Source organism: Cucurbita pepo, chromosome LG14 (assembly GCF_002806865.2).
Source record: "Cucurbita pepo subsp. pepo cultivar mu-cu-16 chromosome LG14, ASM280686v2, whole genome shotgun sequence".
Classification (NCBI taxonomy): domain Eukaryota; kingdom Viridiplantae; phylum Streptophyta; class Magnoliopsida; order Cucurbitales; family Cucurbitaceae; genus Cucurbita; species Cucurbita pepo.
This window is the reverse complement of record NC_036651.1, coordinates 1332814-1350950: the sequence shown is the minus strand read 5'-3', so window position 1 is coordinate 1350950 and position 18137 is coordinate 1332814. Positions and strand designations below refer to the sequence as shown.

The following is an 18137-nucleotide window of genomic DNA, read 5'->3' as shown; positions in this document are numbered from 1 at the left end:
TATTTTAATTAAATAAAATTTTAATTAATTTAGCTAAAAAAAAATATCATTAATAATTAATTTTAATAGACTTAATTAATTTATTATGTTTATTATTATTATTATTATTATTATATTGAGTTAGACAAAATTAGTAATTAAGATAGAAAATCGATAAAATATCATTATCAATAGATTTTATATATATATATAAAAATATTAATTTTATAAAAAGTATTTAATTAATAATTAAGTTATTTTTAGTTCAAGTTATACATATTTATATTGAAATAAATATATTATATTTTTTTAATACTCCGTTTATTTAAAAAAAAAAATCGAAGATATCCATTAATTCTTAATATCAATAATCAATATCATACCATTGTGGAGAGTCGTGTTCGTCTAACATGGTATCAGAGCCATGCCCTAAACTTAGTCGTGCCAATAGATTGGTAAATTCTCAAATATCGAACAAAGAACTCCAAAAAGAAAAGGAGTCAAGCCTCCTCGAAGGCAGTAAAAAATGACTAAGACTCCAAAGGAGTCGAGCCTCGATTAAGGGGAGGCGCACTTTGTTCGAGGGGAGGTGTTGGATGATAGAAGTCTCACATCGGCTAATTTAGGGAATGATCATGGATTTATAAACAAAGAATACTCGAGGATATATCATCCATATTTAAGAGCGAAAAATGATTTTAATTAATAATAAACCATAATTAATAGGATTCCATTAAATTCATAAAAATTGAATTAAAAAATATATTAAAAAAGGGAATTAATTTACCTAGGAGTGGTCAAAGTTTCTAGGAAATTGATGACCAACCAAAGAATGGTACGGAATAATGTAAATAATATGAAAAGATGGAGCCCACCGACAAATAAAACTTTATGCTATAATTCAAGCTATAGTGAAGATTTAATTAATGAAATGACAATATCATATTGTATAATTATATATTGATGAAAACATTGGGTTATACAAATTAAAATATAATGCGACTTTAATTACTATATGATGGAAAAATTTATTGGGTTTGGTTAAGGGTTTTGCCATAAAAGTATAAGTTTCCAGAATAAGCAAATTCCTATGTTGAAAGAAAAAGTACAAACAATTTTAGTTTTTTTTTTCATACACAGTAAAATTCTCAAAAGAATATATTTTAAGGAAAGGAATAAAAAAAAAGGGAATAATTAATATATTATTAATTAAATAATCCCACTTCCCTATCATATACTATATACTATATACTTCTATAATATATATATATACATAGCTAGCTATATAGGTATGAACCATATTCCCATTTAATGCATTTTTATTTTATTTTATAGATTTGTATAAATATTTTTAATGAATTTTATTATACATAATATCATATATATATATATATATATATATATATATATATGTGGCTGTGAGAATGAAACATTATTTATAAGGGTGTGTAAACTTCGACTATTTGTAATAGTTCAAGCTCACTGCTAGCAAATATTTTATGTTTTGGCTTTTGCTGTCAGTCTCACGGTTTTTAAAACGCGTATGCTAGGGAGAGGTTTCCACACCCTTATAAAGAATGTTTCATTCTCCTCTCTAACTGAAGTGGGATCTCACAATCCACTCCCTTTGGGATACAACGTTCTCGTTGGCATTCGTTCCCTTCTCCAATCGATGTGGGACCCTCCAATTTTATGGGGTATGTAACAACCCAAAATTTTATACTTAATTTAAGGTTGTTACTGTTGGTATCAGAGTCAAGATATCGGACGATTTGTCAGCTTTCTCACTGTTCCCTGAAAGAGGGTAGACATAAAGCGGTGTGCCAGTAAAGACATTGGGGCTCGAAAGGGGGGTGGATTTGGTGGCGGTCCCATATCGATTGGATGAAGGAAAGAATGTCAGCGAGGACGCTGACCTCAAAAGAGGGTCGATTGTGATGTCTCGCATTGGTTGGAGAGGAGAACAAAACAGCAGTTATAAGGGTGAGGAAACCTTCCCCTATCAGACACGTTTTAAAGCCTTGAGTAGAAGCTAAAAAAGGACAATATTTGCTAGTGGTGGATCTCGATATTATTTGCTAGTGTCGGGTCCTACTAGACGAGGTTCATAGGGCGAAACGTGATTATTAATAAAGAAAAGTGAGAAGCAAATAATTGAGGAATTGAATTGTTGCTTTAATTATATAAAAATAAAATAAAATAAATGGAATAAAAATTCCATTGACTTTGATGCAATAACCACCAGCAAAAGCCTCTGCCCCCTCGCACTCCTAAATCAACATTATAATTTTATAATAAACATCAGCATGCACCACCTGATTGGCCACTTTGGAGCTTTTAATATTTATTACATTAAACAAACAAATAAATAAATAAATAAATAAAAAGGTGGAAAATTAAACAATTAAAAATTCTAGAATAATTACAAATTAAATATTCAAATAATTTTATTACAATTAACGGTATCCACTGTATTTTTGGAAGATGGGTTAAATTATTTTTATTTTTTAAATTTTAGGAATTTATTTAATTATAAAAAGAAAATCGTATCAAAACGAATCTATTATTACAGTAATTTAAATAAAATAAAGCTCAAACTTCAAAGCTATTCCACTTTTATTTAATTTTAATTTAATTAATTAATTTATTTTTCATATTAACTTCGAATTTTGTGCATGTCACATATCCCTTTAGATCTGCCTGCACATATGCCACCACCTAGTATTTATCGAAACCATCGTACAATATAATTAATTTTAAATTCTATTTTAATCCCAACTTTTTTATTTTTATATTAATTTAGATATTTAAATATTTTTCGTTTTTTTTTAATTATTAATTCACGATTTATTTTTTAGTTAGAATTTACAAATTTTCTATGGTTAACCTTTTTTTCTTTTTCTTTAGTCAACTATATATTAATTTCTAAAAAGAAATAAAAAAAAAGAGAAATTAAGAAATTGGGATGAGCTGGTAAGCATAAAATAAGATTAATTAATATAAATATTTTAAAACCATAAATTATTGAATGATGTCAGCTGGTTCCGTACGGGGAGTATATTTAAATATTTTTCTTACCGTTATTGTGCTGGTTTTCCTTTTAATAAAACTTGTTAATTTTAGTTAATTTTTTAAAAAATATTATTTTTGAATCTTTCCCCATAAACTTTAATATAAATTAATATAAATATTATTTGAGTTAAATAATAATAATAATAAATTTTTGTTCCAAAAATGTGTTTCCGTTTAAATCCTTGAAAATTGTCTATATACATCTTATAGATCTGATGAGGATTATTGGGAGTGAGTCCCACATTGGTAAATTTAGGGGAAGATCGAGAGGCCTTCTGAGGAAACCCAAAGCCTCACATTGATGGTCTAAGGGTTCATAACTACTCCTCTTAGCCAAAGCAAATCCGTTCGAGCCATATTTTTTTACTTCGTTTTTTTATTTTTTTTATATTTAATCATTTTTTTTCCTAATAAGCATGGAAACTTTGACCAAATATAAATAAACAATAATGCAATAATGCATGTTTTTTAAATTAGAAAAAATAAAATTGTATTTTTAATTGATTCACGTTGGTGTTAAAATAATAGCATAATTAAGCTTATTAAATTTATAAATTTGTTATTTTTTTTTTTTTTAAATTTTAATAGCGACAAAGAAATATTTGAAAATTAATTTTGGGTTTTTTATTAAATATTTGAAATAATTTTAAGCATTTATAAATTTATTTGGATTAATTGAAGGCTAAACAATGACACGTGGCTAGCGTTTAACGCGTGTTCATTTTATTTTCTTTTTTTCGCGGGCCGAAGCCTGGTGCTCGCGCCTGTACAACCTCAGGAAACTTCAATTTCACGACTAGACTCGAATGCTTGTAAGATCGGTGTGCAAGAGATTGATAAGAGCCCATTTTCGTTCTCGAAGGGTTGATCGGAGCTTCGAAATAGCAGACTATGAGGCCTGAGATCGTTCTATTTGGGGATTCTTTGACTGCGCAATCCTTCGGCTCAGGCGGATGGGGAGCTGCGCTTGCTGACACTTACTCTCGGAAGGTGGATTCTCTTTTCTTTCATTCTTTAATTTGTGTTTTCGTTCAAGTTTTTGAAGTTTTTGTGTTCGTAAGTGGGTTCTTGTTTGACTGATTTACAGGCCGATGTCTTAGTTCGTGGCTACGGCGGATACAATACTCGATGGGCTTTGTTTTTACTTCATCACATTTTTCCATTGGTATGTGTTATAGTGCGCTTTTTGTTCCTTCTCTACTTTGATTTTGAGGACTTTGTTTTTACTTGAATTTGTTTCGTTATGTTCAGTAAGTGATCTTGGTGATTATTCGCATTTTAGTACTTTTTGGGCGTTTTTTTGTAATGCAACCTATCATTGTAGCTATGTTGTGGGAATTGTGCCCGTTTCTGATTCTTACAATTGATTTCAATTTAATTGAGGAAAAATTGGAAAGTTTTGCTCAATGGGGCTAAACTTACAGGGAGATCACACAATGAACTCAAAGATGAGATTGAACTACAAACCAAACACATTGTGTGAAAGATTTTGGAGTATTGTTGTCAGTTAATGATATTGTACATGAACATGTTTGGGAGTCTAAATACGTACCTGGTGGGATGTAACAGCCCAAGCCTACCACTAGCAGATGTTGTCCTCTTTAAGTTTTTCCTTTCGGATTTCTCCTTAAGGTTTTTTAAAATGCATATGCTAGGGAGAGGTTTTCACACTCTTATAAAGAATATTTCGTTCTCCTCTCCAACCGATGTGTGATCTCCCATGGGATGTTGTGCAGAATTCTTGTGGCAAAGAGCCAATTATAGTTGAATTATTTGGCCCCTAGATACGTAGGATGCCGGGTTTAGTGGCCCATAATTGACTTGCCTTCACCAAAAAGCTTAATCTCTTGATGCTCAGCTCACAAGGAGTGCCTCTCGAATTGGGGGTTTTCAACCTTGCCTCATTGCAAAGTCTGTGTTTTCATGCCCCTTTGAGACCCTAAAAGAGGAACCAGTAGATATTCTTTGTACTAGCTTACACAGTCATGGGTAGAAACATCTTTGTAGGCTTCTGAAAATGACGTTTCTTGTATATTTGCATTCCAAATAATTTGCATCACTTGTAATGCAGGATATCCCAAAGGCCCCCATTGTTGTGACAATTTTCTTTGGGGCCAATGATGCAGCTATTTTTGGGAGAACAAGTGAGAGACAACACGTACCTCTTGACGAGTACAAGGATAATCTTAAAAAGATGGTAAATCATTTGAAGGTACTGACTCCTTTCTTCACTGCTCGAAATCTTTTCGAGCATACTGTGTTAATATTCATTTTGAAGATTTAAATGACTGTAAGACATTAGTCCATCACTTTTTTATTTCATCTGTTTATAAGTTCCCCATTGACAAGGTAGTTGCTTCAGGAAGAGAGATGTTAAAAAATATATTTATGAATTAGTTCAAAGCAGGAGTACAACTTACAATTACTGGAAATGCTTTAATAGACTTTCATATTTTCTTTTGATTTGTTCTGTTGGCCATTAATTTGGTACATTCTGAAATTGTTGAAGATTGATGGATTGGAGAGGACAGAGCCACCCTCAACTTTACAATAATATATATTTCGTGCTCACGGGATCGTTAAACACTTCAGACCACACATACTTAGATATTTCATTTAAGGGTGTAGTGAAGACTGAATTAAGTGCACGCTCGTCGAGATTAGTATGAATGGTGATACTAAGAAGAAAGTCTCCATTGTACTGAGAAAAGTTCCGGCTATTTAGCTATTTGGATATGCCCCGGGAACTAATCTTAGGAGTTTAAACATTTTGGAATCGAGTTATAGAAAGGGCGAGATCTACTTTTCTAAGTGGCAGAGATGTTACATCTAAATAGGTTAGATTAGTCTAGTCACTAGTGCATTGAGTAACCACCGTTAATTGGCCGAGTTGTCTTAGACATTTGGTAAACTCGTATTTTTTAGATAATAAGTTCAAACCATGGTGACCTCCTATCTAGATAATAAACATTCTACGAGTTGTGATTTTGCACGAGTCTTTTGAAATTGTTTCTTTGAGGCGTTTGGCTTATGCTTTGTCAAATCTCGGGATTGTAGAGAGATGATCAAGGAGATCCTTCTTCAGTCGCTCTTTCGTGAGAAATGGAGGTTCTTATGAGCTTCGGTAGCGAAGTTATTTTGTAACTATCCTTTAGGGGTCGTTTGGTATAAGGTTTAAAGGTTTATAACGGTGTTTAATTCTATTAGAGAATGTTTTTCAGATTCTTATAGGAATAAATTATTTCAATACTTCAATGTTTCCCTTCACTTGTGGGCTTGGAAATTTGAACACACGACTTTTGTTATGATACCATGTTAAATCACCACCTAACCCTAAAGTTTAAGTTGATAAATTACGATAAATTTACTTATTTCAACACTTAAACCATGGTTATAGCTAATTATGGGTGCTGTGAAATGAAAGAAATCATGTGGCCTTTAATGAGCTCAATTCAAAGGTTTCGAAAGAGTCAAGTTTCTTTTTCGTTCCTCTGGTGCACTCTTCCCAGTTTCTTATGTAATTGTAGCACTCTTTTGATTCAACCCTGTTGGATTATTTTCTTGTATCCACTTCTCCCCCATTTACATCTCATTGCATTGTGGCATTTTGGTTGCAGGAGTACTCCCCAACCACGTTGGTGATACTTATTACTCCTCCTCCTGTCGACGAGGACGGGCGTAATGAATATGCACGGTATGACTTTTTGTTTCAAATCGCTGCTCAAACTTTTTAGCCTTTTTATGGTGTAGTGGTACGTACAACTGTCTATACATTCCATCTTTCTACTTTTCCTACAACTAGTTGTTAGGATCGCACAACACACACTATGAACACAAAGAACAGGAGAAGGAAAGTGCAAGGAAAAATCTTGGATGGATGTTTATATTGATGACTTCAAATATGTACAGTAAAAGAGAATACAAAGTGTACAGAAAGTACATTTTTAAAGTAGCGCCAAGGGAAATATTTATGGTTCAGTTTACTATATATAACTTTTCTCTAGGTATAGTCATCTACTATATATAACTATCTACCATATATAATAAAACCTCTAATATGATCATTTACTTTACATGTTATTTATCCTATATATAACTTTACATGTATAATAGCAGATGACTCCATAATAACCCAACACTAGTTTCATATTAACATATAAGTTATATATCGAGTATTACCAGAATATACTTTTTCATTCTCGAACCTACTGTGTAAATGTTTGAACCTGTCGAGTCCAAATGTACTCTATGCCCCTATTACGCCTTCGTTGCAGATCATCACCGATATTGGCATTTAAAGGTGGTCTAGGAACACAATCTTCAGCATGGTATAAAAATGCTTAGTCTGTGTGGTTCATTCCAGAAATTCCCTGGACTCTATTCTCTCTTATATATTTTAAGTTCAAAGTTTCATCAATATGCTGAAGAGAGATTTTTTATCCTACTCAGACCAAGGCAACTCTACTTGTTTAAAAGCCAATTAATTCTTGATTGTGAAAATGAACTTGTGTGTTAATCTATCAGATCTCTTTATGGTGATAAAGCAAGAGAATTGCCTGAGAGATCAAATGAAGTAACTGGACTTTACGCGAAACAATGCCTTGAACTAGCTAAGGAAATGGGTCTTCTCGCCATTGATCTATGGTCCAAGTTGCAGGAAACGGAGGGTTGGCAGAAAAAATTTCTCAGGTCAGTGAATCCAACTCCTAGTTCACAAGTTTTACTCATGTTTTAAATATGGCTGCTGTTATCTTTAATGTTATATGTCCGACTACACTTAAAAAGTTATTCCAAATCAATCCTTAGTCTCATGAATCAAATTTGATATCTACGAGTGAGAGGGATTGTTAATGAAGATTATAAATAATTCAATGTTCTTCAATGTGATATCCCACGTTGGTTGGGGAGGAAAACGAAACACCCTTTAAAAGCGTGTAGAAACCTCTCCCTAGCAGATGCATTTTAAATCCTTGCGGGGAAGTTCAAAGAGGACAATATCTGCTAGTGATGGGCTTGGGCCATTACAAATGGTAATAGAGCGAGACACCGGGCGATGTGCCAACGAGGAGGCTGTTCCCCATAGGAGGGTAGACACGAGACGGTGTGTCAGTAAGGACACTGGCTCCCCAAAGGGGGGATGGATTTGGTAGGGGGGTCCCACATCGATTTGAGAAAGGAACAAGTGCCAGCGAGGACTCTAGGCCTTGAAGGGAGTGAATTGTGATATCCCACATTGGTTGGGGAGGAGAATGAAACACCCTTTAAAAGCGTGTGGAAACCTCTCCCTAGCAAACCGTTTTAAAGCCTTGAAGGGGTCCCACATCGATTGGAGAAAGGAACAAATGCTAGCGAGGACGCTAGGCCCTGAAGGGGGGTGAATTGTGATATCCTACATTGGTTGGGGAGGAGAACGAAACACCCTTTAAAAGCGTGTAGAAACCTCTCCCTAGCACACGTGTTTTAAAGCCTTGAGGGGAAGCCCGAAAGGGAAAGTCTAAAGAGGACAATATCTGCTAGCGGTGGATGGGCCGTTACATTCAACTCAACTTTCAAGTGATATTAATTGTTGTGCATTGAAATTTGCGAGTTAATGTGAGATCCCACATCAGTTGGAGAGGAGAACGAAACATTCTTTAGAAGGGCATGAAAACCTCTCCCTAGTAAACACGTTTTAAAACCGTGAGGCTGACGATGATACGTAACGGGGCCAAAGTAGACAATATCTACTAGCGGTGGGCTTAGGCTGTTACAGTTGAACTGTTCTTATTCTAACTCGATAGCTTAAACTCTAAATCGAACGGTCACACAAGCATAGCGAAGAAGTAGAATTCCTAGAATGAACGTCCACACCACCCCCGTTTCGTATGAACTTAGTAGTGAGGCATTGTTTGTGTTTTACATGTAGGGATGGATTGCATTTCACGCCAGAAGGCAATGGAATTCTGCACCAAGAACTAGAGAAAGTACTGAATGAAACATCAGTTTCTGCTGCAAAATTGCCTCTTGATTTCCCACATCACTCAGAGATCGATGGAAAAAGCCCTGAAAAGGCCTTCCAATATCTTTCTTTGTGATATACTTTCATCATCATATCTTGTTATGGAAGAAAGCTTTATTTGTATTTACATTTGATTGTAAACCATAATGTTCTGTCTTCTATTTGGTCTTGTCTTGTTTGATGCGTATGAATATTAAATATTAGAGACGAAAATGTGTTTATTTGAAACAATTCTTTTAATGTTTAATTATTAATGAAAATCTTTATTAGTTAATATTATTTGTTTGTTTACTAATATGAAAAATGTATTGAATACTTAATTATTAACTTTAGCATTTTGGATGAAATATATATCGGTTATATTTAGAGATGTTTATTTTATCAACTGGGTCTCACGTGGACTCGCTCGAAACGGAAAGGGGATTCCCCGTTTAGACGGAAAATGAGGAAGGGAGTGGGAAACATGTTTTTCCCGCTGGGATGAGATTATATTCTCCGTCCTCGTCCTCGTCTCCGTCTCGCTTAATATAAATATATTTTATTGTAATATTTAAACTTTTAACTGTTAAAGATTATATTATAATATTAAAATTCAAAATTTTAGAAATGAGGTTGGTAAAACATTTATATATATATATATGGATGTGTGTTTGCTTGTGAAATATATTTATTTATTAGATTTTTTTTAACAAATTTTTAATAAAGATTATATTAAAAAAAATAAAAAATTTAAATTAACTATTTTTAAAAAAAATATTAAACATGTAAAAATTACTCGGGAATACCCGCAGTAGATGAGAAATGAAATAGGTGGCAGGAATGTAGATAAGGAAGACTTTTCCGTCCTTATCGGTTCCTTGAGCATATCTAATTATATTTTATATTTTTAACAAATTCAATAATAAGAAATAATTGATAAAAAAAAAATTGAATTTAAGTAATTAATAATAAAAATAGAAAGATTTTAATGAAAAATTGAAATTACTATTTTATAATGACACTTAATTTGTGATTAGCTTATATTTTGTTTCTTTATGTATCTTAATAAAATAAAAGCATGAATTTCTTTCCATTATTAGAATCATAAAGCTCGATTAACTAGTAATTAATTTGTAAATTTAATTTTAAAACATTTTTTAATTAAATATAAATAAGATAAAGGAATTTAAGATTTAATCGAGCTATATTCAAATCATCCAATATTTCCAACAATTATGGTTTAATAATCATAATTAAAAGTCATAAATACTCAAATTTAATCGATTGAAAAAAATAAATTGGAATTTTAAATTTAAAAAAAAAAAAAGATATATTGAAAAAGGAAAAAAAAAAAAAGTTGTGTGTTGGTGAGAGAGTGACAGAGAGATATTCCCACGTCGCACGTGTGGCCTTCAAAGTCGCGATCGTACGGTATTATCCCGTTTTTGCATGCGATTCCGATCATGTTCATTGTTGCAGTTTCAGGCAATATGATTCTCTCGTTTTCTTCCGTGTTATCCAATCTTTCTTCCGCCGGAGGTAAGCCCTACTGAACTTTTCTTCTCCAAGCATCCACTGATTCAGTCGACCATTGCTATCAAATTAGGCGTTTCGGTTTTGTCTTCTCAATCTCCGACTCATTCCGCTCGTCTTTCGCTTTCGCTGTGCCCTATCTTTGGATATTTGGATGAATCGCTAGGTCGATTTTTTTTTTCTTCTTGATTTCTTTTGCGAGTTTGAGTGTCTATTGCGAAGGATTTTGTTGCGAGTTTTTGGCTCTCTGTTCTTTTTTAATTGGAAGCTATTCTGTTGGGGGAAGTTGTATGTGTGTATGTGCGGAAATTAAGTCTCTGATTGTTGTTGTTTTGCTGCTGAGATTTTATTTTTTGGAGAATGGATTTCTCTTCGCGATTGAACAAGCTTTTGAAACAGAGCAGTGAGTTTAAAAGCTGGTTTCTGGTGTTCGGGTGTTTCCCGCGGGTTTTTATCATTCTAGGGCTTTTTCTGCTGTTTTGGATCAGTTTTAAGATTGTGCAATTTAGTTGGCATTGTGGAGATTGGATGCTATTTCGATGTGATTTTAAGGAGAAATCTGCTAATATCAGAGCTGGAATTTGGTTGAAAACTAGTGTTGTTGAGGTTTGCAATTCCAAAACTGTGCAAACTTGTAGAAGTAGACGATTGAATTGGTTGAAGAAGAATGGATTCTTGTTCAGTAAGTTCAATTTAATAGCAAACCCCAAATGGACTGTGGATTCTGATGGTGATGTTAAAAGTGAGGAGAAGGGTGCAGTTTTAGAAGATTATGTTCATAATGAAGAGAACGAGAAAGATTCTGAAGATGGCGAATTCGATGTTACAAAATTAAGAGAATTGGTGAAGATTGAAAGGAAGCACAAGAAGGAGGCTCTTGAAGAGCTTGAGAAGGAAAGAATGGCAGCTGCTACTTCAGCTGAAGAGGCAATGGCTATGATATTTCGTCTGCAACATGAGAAGAGTGCAATCGAAATCCAAGCGAATCAGTTTCGCAGGATGATGGAGCAAAAGCAACAATATCATCAAGAAGTTATTGAATGTTTGCAAAGAATTATCATGGAATATGAGTCAGAGGGAAGCTTGAGCGAGCAACCGTGCATCTGCAGGCCGAAAGAGAAGCTACAACTGATAGGATTTGGTGACGGTACAAGCCTCTTCGAACGTGACATGGAATTCATTCTGGAAGATGATGATGCCCTGATGAACAACATCGGCATGGACCTCGAGGAAATGTAAGTACATGAACACAACTTTTATATGGTATTAACATAGATTTTCTACAATTTGATGCTATATAGTTGCAGAACTTGAATTCAAAATCTTGATTGGAGATGAAAAGCTATAACTGATCTCCATCTTTCTTGAACTTCCTTTCCTATTGTAAATGTCATTTTGTTAATAGATTCGATCCGATGGAAGATTGAGAACGCAATTTCTTCGATCGATTCCATTAGTGGGATAAAAAATAAGGGAAAATGCATATGTCTTGAATGTAGGACTTTGCATCTTAGCAGAACTGATAGATCCTCATTCCCAACCAAAACCATTACAGGGTAGCCTTGTATTAGTGGCTTGGAGGAATGGAAATGAATTCCATCCAGCCAAACTTTGAAATGAGAACCCTTATTCTGATTGATATTGTTATAGACTAAGAACCACTTGAATGAAGATTATCAGTACTTGAGAGCTAGTAAATATCATCTGAGATTTTGTTTGATAATGATTTCTTTTAGCTATCTGTTTTGCAGAAAATAAGCTTAGTTCTTTGCATCTTTTAGAACACTTGAAATTTCTAGCCCAATTTAGAAAGACTACTAGTTCCTAAAACTAATATTCTGCCTACACTGTTCTCTACTATGTTTATGATTACTCCACTTATCTCTGGGTGGTTGGCTTACTGGCCTACAACAAGAGTTAGTTTTAAAGATGTGAGATTGTGAGATTCCACATCGGTTGGAGAAGGGAACAAAGCATTCCTTATAGGGTATGGAAACCTCTTCCTAACAAACACGTTTTAAAACCTTGAGGGGAGTCCTTGAAGGGGAAGTCTTAAGAAGACAATATCTGCTAGCGGTGAACTTGAGCTGTTACAAATGGTATCAGATCGAGACACCGAGTAGTGTGCCAGCAAAGACGCTGAACCTACAAGGGGGTGATTGTGAGATCCCACATTGGTTGGAGAGGAGAACGAAATATTCCTTATAGGGTGTAGAAACCTCTCCCTAGCAGACACGTTTTAAAACCTTGAGGGGAAGCCTTTGAAGGAAAAGTCTAAACAATATCCGCTAGTAGTGGACTTGAGCTCTTACTTAACTCCACTAAAAAGTGCAGTAAGAAGGGTGTATTCAGGTCTTCAAAGGGTACAGGACCTTACTACCAGGCCATCCTTGTTTTAAGAACGATCATCAGGAAGAAATGTTAGTAAACACACCCAATACTAGTTACTTGCATTGTAAACAAAATGAATGGCAATGTGTTAGGCAGACCTCCCTTTTGCAAACCCCTCCATTCTTAAGCAAAGTTCTTTTCTTTTCTGATTTTGACAAGACTTGTCAATGGCTTTGGCTTCGGCTTAACTATTTGATCCGAGTCCCAGAAAACTGGAGACAAACGACCATGGTTCGATGGCATACTGATCCGCTAGTACTACTTCATACTCTGGAAGTTGGTTTTATCGAAACTGTTAGATCTGCTTTCGTTCTTTCGCACATGTATGACTCTGCTATCCCGCCTCTTGACCGAAGGGCCAACCCACCTCACACGCCCACTTTCTTTCGTGGTCAGGAAGATGCAAATTGCAAAAACCTTCGACCTGAAAAACATAGATGGAGTGTTCGGTCCTGCACACTCTTGGTCAGCTTCAACAGTTTGGATTACATGTTATTGTTATTTCCTCCAATAATAATGTATGCATCCCTTGATTTAAGATCAGCCTTCAAGTGGTGTCATTCACTCGGTTCGACATTCGACCCAAACTAAACACACACGACCGACCCGACAATGTTTCCAGCCTTTTCTTTCCAATGTTAGCAAACACCTTAAAAGGAATTAAAAGTTTTATTCTCATTCCTTCCTTTCCATTTCCTTAAAAGCAAATGGAATAAGTTTAATCTCTAAAATATTTCTATGCATAACTAGAACTACATACAAAATTAAAAATTAAATTTAAAAAACTTTTAATTTTTAAACATTTTCAGAGCGAATGAACAACACATATAACCGATGTGTCGATCCAATGACTAATTAAATGTGAAATAAAAACCCGACAAGAACCCATCTGTCGTTCCCTCTCTCTCTCTCTCTCTCTCTTTCTCTCAAATCGCAGTTAGAGAGAGAAACGGCCATTGAGACCTAAGAAAGGTCCCCTCCCCATTTCATCGGCCGGAGACGACGGAGAGAATCTGCGACGGAAGCAAAACCGGATCCATTGTGGAGGATAGGGATGAAGAGATTTGCGGTGCTTCTTTGCGCAGAAGATTCCGAGTACGTGAAAATCAAGTACGGAGGATATTTTGGAGTGTTCGTCAGAATGTTGGGCGAAGAAGGCGAGGCTTGGGACCTTTTCCGTGTGGCCTCCGGCGAGTTTCCGACCGACGATCAGATCTCCGCCTACGACGGCTTTGTGATCACCGGCAGCTGCAACGACGCCCATGGCGACGATCCTTGGGTCCGCCGATTGATCGTTTTGTTGCAGAGATTGGCGTGCTTAAACAAGCGAATCCTCGGCATTTGCTTCGGCCATCAGGTATTTTCGTAATTTCCCTTCTTTCATTTTTTTTTAACATTTCTCAGTTTTTTCTCGAAATAATTAAAATTTTAACTTTTTTTTTTTTTTTTAAATACCTTTTAATTTTATTGATTTAAATTGATTAATAAATATTTTTAAAATTGATTTTATAAATTTTTTATTCTTTTTGTTAATAACTTTATTTACTTTTTAACATAATTTTTTAAATTCTTTTAATTTCCCATTCCGATCTCAAAAACTAGAGTATATATTCATTATTAAAGACTTTAAAGAGTGGTTAATGATAATTAAATGATAATTATGAGTTAATAAATGTGATTTCAAAAAGTCCAACATTAAAAATAATTAAATTTAATTTAAACTTTTACCCATAAGTAAACTTTATAATTATTTAATAGTTTCTTGAATTTTTATATTTTAAGTGCATAATAGATCTCATTCAAAATATTTTGAACGATTATGTAAAGTCGGGATTCAAATGTCTAAAATTTAGCTGAAGCTAAGAACGTAAGAACCGTGTTTATTTTAGAATAGGACCTGTGATATCCTGTGATCTAAAGAATATCTTATCCAATTGAGCGAGCTCTCGAGCTATTTTACAACTATATTCTTTATATTTAGTTAAAATGTAGTTATCAATTATCATATAGCATCTTTTTTTCTTTATTCCATTCTATTAATTTCCTTTAATAGGTCAAATCAATCAATGTCACCAAAGTTAATTTAGAATTTAACAATAAATATATTTAAAAACTTTTATTTAAAAAAAAAAAAATCATAAAAGAACAAATGGAATTACGTGGGGTTGTTTTGGCTGACGGCACGTGGTTCATTAAAGAAATGTTTATGACGTGTCCGTTTCTGATTGGTCATGGTCCACTGACTTTTGTCGGTCCCGGTCAGGTTAGCTTTCCTCATTTAAGTTGGAATTCATTTGCATTTCTCCTATTTTTGTTATTATTATTATTTTGTTGTTTTTATTAATAGAGAAATTAAATTTATAAGAAAAATAAATAAATAAATTTTGTTTGATGGGTTGGTATTTATTTAGATACTGGGACGTGCTTTGGGGGGAAAAACGGGCAGGGGGAGATCTGGATGGGACATTGGGATCACAACCGTACACGTGTCGTCATCTAACAAGCTCTTCTCATCCCTCAAAATACCCACGGCACTCTCTGTGATCGAATGTCATCGCGATGAGGTTTGTATTAGGTTAAAATATTATTTTTCTTTTTTTATTTTATTTTAATTTATGTAATTTAAATATGTGTTTATATTTTCAAAAAAATATAAATAGATTTTCTTGGTCTTAATTTTGTAAATTAAGATTCATGTTACAATACAAATTTGTAAGTTGATANCAAAATATTTTGAACGATTATGTAAAGTCGGGATTCAAATGTCTAAAATTTAGCTGAAGCTAAGAACGTAAGAACCGTGTTTATTTTAGAATAGGACCTGTGATATCCTGTGATCTAAAGAATATCTTATCCAATTGAGCGAGCTCTCGAGCTATTTTACAACTATATTCTTTATATTTAGTTAAAATGTAGTTATCAATTATCATATAGCATCTTTTTTTCTTTATTCCATTCTATTAATTTCCTTTAATAGGTCAAATCAATCAATGTCACCAAAGTTAATTTAGAATTTAACAATAAATATATTTAAAAACTTTTATTTAAAAAAAAAAAAATCATAAAAGAACAAATGGAATTACGTGGGGTTGTTTTGGCTGACGGCACGTGGTTCATTAAAGAAATGTTTATGACGTGTCCGTTTCTGATTGGTCATGGTCCACTGACTTTTGTCGGTCCCGGTCAGGTTAGCTTTCCTCATTTAAGTTGGAATTCATTTGCATTTCTCCTATTTTTGTTATTATTATTATTTTGTTGTTTTTATTAATAGAGAAATTAAATTTATAAGAAAAATAAATAAATAAATTTTGTTTGATGGGTTGGTATTTATTTAGATACTGGGACGTGCTTTGGGGGGAAAAACGGGCAGGGGGAGATCTGGATGGGACATTGGGATCACAACCGTACACGTGTCGTCATCTAACAAGCTCTTCTCATCCCTCAAAATACCCACGGCACTCTCTGTGATCGAATGTCATCGCGATGAGGTTTGTATTAGGTTAAAATATTATTTTTCTTTTTTTATTTTATTTTAATTTATGTAATTTAAATATGTGTTTATATTTTCAAAAAAATATAAATAGATTTTCTTGGTCTTAATTTTGTAAATTAAGATTCATGTTACAATACAAATTTGTAAGTTGATATCTTCTAATTTGGTCATGAAAAAATGACATAGATCTATGAGCTTCCGACCAAGGCCGAAGTGATTGGGCGGTCAGATAAGTATGGCATAGAAATGTTCAAATATGGAGATCATATCCTAGGCATTCAAGGCCATCCCGAGTACACCAAAGACATTCTCCTACATCTAATTGACCGCCTTGTCTTACGAAAACTCATCACGGTAAGTTCATTACGAAGAAATTTCAATATTGAATATTGGGTCATACTATTCGTGATTTATTTAAATCATTAACCAATGACATATGCCTTAACTAGTTGAACCATGCTTAGTTTGGCCGAAGTTGATGGAGTTTATATTTTGGGCTTAGGATGAGTTTGGTGAGGAGATGAGGAGCAATTTGGAAGAAGGTGAAGCAGATAGGGAAGCATGGAAGAGGCTTTGCATCAACTTTCTCAAGGGTGGGTTGTGATTTTAGAGAAACAAAAATGGAAGTTGTGTAGCATCGGACTTAGATTTAATGTGTGAATGCTAATCATATGAGCTATGTAAACTTAGATTTAGGAGCCAATTCCTCCTATATTACACACTTATATGAGTAGTAATTATCTAATATAAGGTTAAGAAGCCTTAACCTATCTTTCGTATCTTACCATTTGTTTTTCAACAAATTGATACCTATTTGTTATTAACTAATTATCGTTCACTAAAATTGTGAGCTGATGACTATTTCAACAAATATTTCAACAGATATGAGGACAAGTGAAGTCATGATAGTGTCCTACCATTATGGAGATATGTAGAAAGTTGTTGATTCTAACAAATGGTATCAAAGTCATGTCCTAAATTTAGCTATGTCTATAAGTGCAATTTTGAGTGAAGAACAAAGTGGTAAACTTTGATGACATAATCATATAATGATCCGAGACTAAGATGGAGGGTATCTAAAAAGAAGAAAGCCTAGATAAAAGTACGTTCTAGTTGATGTTAGAAATGTGAACTTTGAGAGGGAACTATGTGATCTCTTAGTTGATCCCAATGTGAACTTTGAGAGGGAACTATGTGATCTCTTGTTTGAGGGGATCAACGGACGTTCTAGTTGATGTTAGAAATGTGAACTTTGAGAGGGAACTATGTGATCTCTTGTTTAAGGGGATCAATGACGAATAATGGCTAGAAAAAAGAAATACTAAGCATGTATAGGTAGTCCCGAGTCAAATAGTAATAATCCAAAACATCTATTTTTATGCACTATCTTCAAAATCCAAGAACTCATACGAATATGTAAAGAGGAACATAAATTCACCCTTTGATGAAATTTCGATCAAGGAACAAAGAGTAAAAGCTGTTCTTGATCAAAGAGTAAAAGCTGTTCTTGATGGTATTGGATCTAGAATGCGAGGCAACTTTAGTGCAAATTTGAGAAAATGTTATTAAATGAAAATTGTGATAATGGAACATAGAAATTCAAGATGCATACACTGTTTTAAATGCTGCATATGGATCACTACTCAAGCCTTCGCAGCTGCAGTGGTTGCAACTTCTGCTGCTGGAGTGGCT

The 18137-nt window shown here is 33.9% G+C and overlaps 3 protein-coding genes across 3 annotated transcripts; all 3 read left to right on the top strand.

Moving 5' to 3' along the window:
• The first annotated feature begins 3805 nt into the window (after window positions 1-3805).
• On the top strand, window positions 3806-9327 carry LOC111809752 (GDSL esterase/lipase At5g62930). The gene is made up of 6 exons (XM_023696157.1): window positions 3806-4041; window positions 4139-4216; window positions 5123-5263; window positions 6669-6745; window positions 7576-7740; window positions 8957-9327. The coding sequence occupies exons 1-6, from the start codon at window positions 3943-3945 to the stop codon at window positions 9123-9125; spliced, it is 729 nt and encodes a 242-aa protein (XP_023551925.1). The 5' UTR covers window positions 3806-3942; the 3' UTR covers window positions 9126-9327.
• A 1157-nt stretch (window positions 9328-10484) lies between these two features.
• LOC111810125 (protein FLOURY 1-like) lies at window positions 10485-12232 on the top strand. Its single transcript, XM_023696708.1, has one exon. It carries the CDS (start codon window positions 10922-10924, stop codon window positions 11798-11800), a length of 879 nt encoding a protein of 292 aa, XP_023552476.1. The 5' UTR covers window positions 10485-10921; the 3' UTR covers window positions 11801-12232.
• A 948-nt stretch (window positions 12233-13180) lies between these two features.
• On the top strand, window positions 13181-17227 carry LOC111810368 (gamma-glutamyl peptidase 5-like). Its single transcript, XM_023697074.1, has 5 exons — window positions 13181-13430; window positions 13921-14309; window positions 15364-15516; window positions 16632-16799; window positions 16948-17227. Exons 1-5 carry the CDS (start codon window positions 13181-13183, stop codon window positions 17047-17049), a joined length of 1062 nt encoding a protein of 353 aa, XP_023552842.1. The 3' UTR covers window positions 17050-17227.
• Window positions 17228-18137: the final 910 nt, after the last annotated feature.

Coding starts and splice junctions, on each gene's coding strand:
- LOC111809752 (XM_023696157.1), top strand. CDS start 3,943: ATGAGGCCTGAGATCGTTCTATTTGGGGATTCTTTGACTGCGCAATCC. Junction 4,042..4,138: donor CTGACACTTACTCTCGGAAG/GTGGATTCTCTT, acceptor ACTGATTTACAG/GCCGATGTCTTAGTTCGTGG. Junction 7,741..8,956: donor TGGCAGAAAAAATTTCTCAG/GTCAGTGAATCC, acceptor TTTTACATGTAG/GGATGGATTGCATTTCACGC.
- LOC111810125 (XM_023696708.1), top strand. CDS start 10,922: ATGGATTTCTCTTCGCGATTGAACAAGCTTTTGAAACAGAGCAGTGAG.
- LOC111810368 (XM_023697074.1), top strand. CDS start 13,181: ATGGTTCGATGGCATACTGATCCGCTAGTACTACTTCATACTCTGGAA. Junction 13,431..13,920: donor ACTCTTGGTCAGCTTCAACA/GTTTGGATTACA, acceptor TTGAGACCTAAG/AAAGGTCCCCTCCCCATTTC. Junction 14,310..15,363: donor GCATTTGCTTCGGCCATCAG/GTATTTTCGTAA, acceptor GTATTTATTTAG/ATACTGGGACGTGCTTTGGG.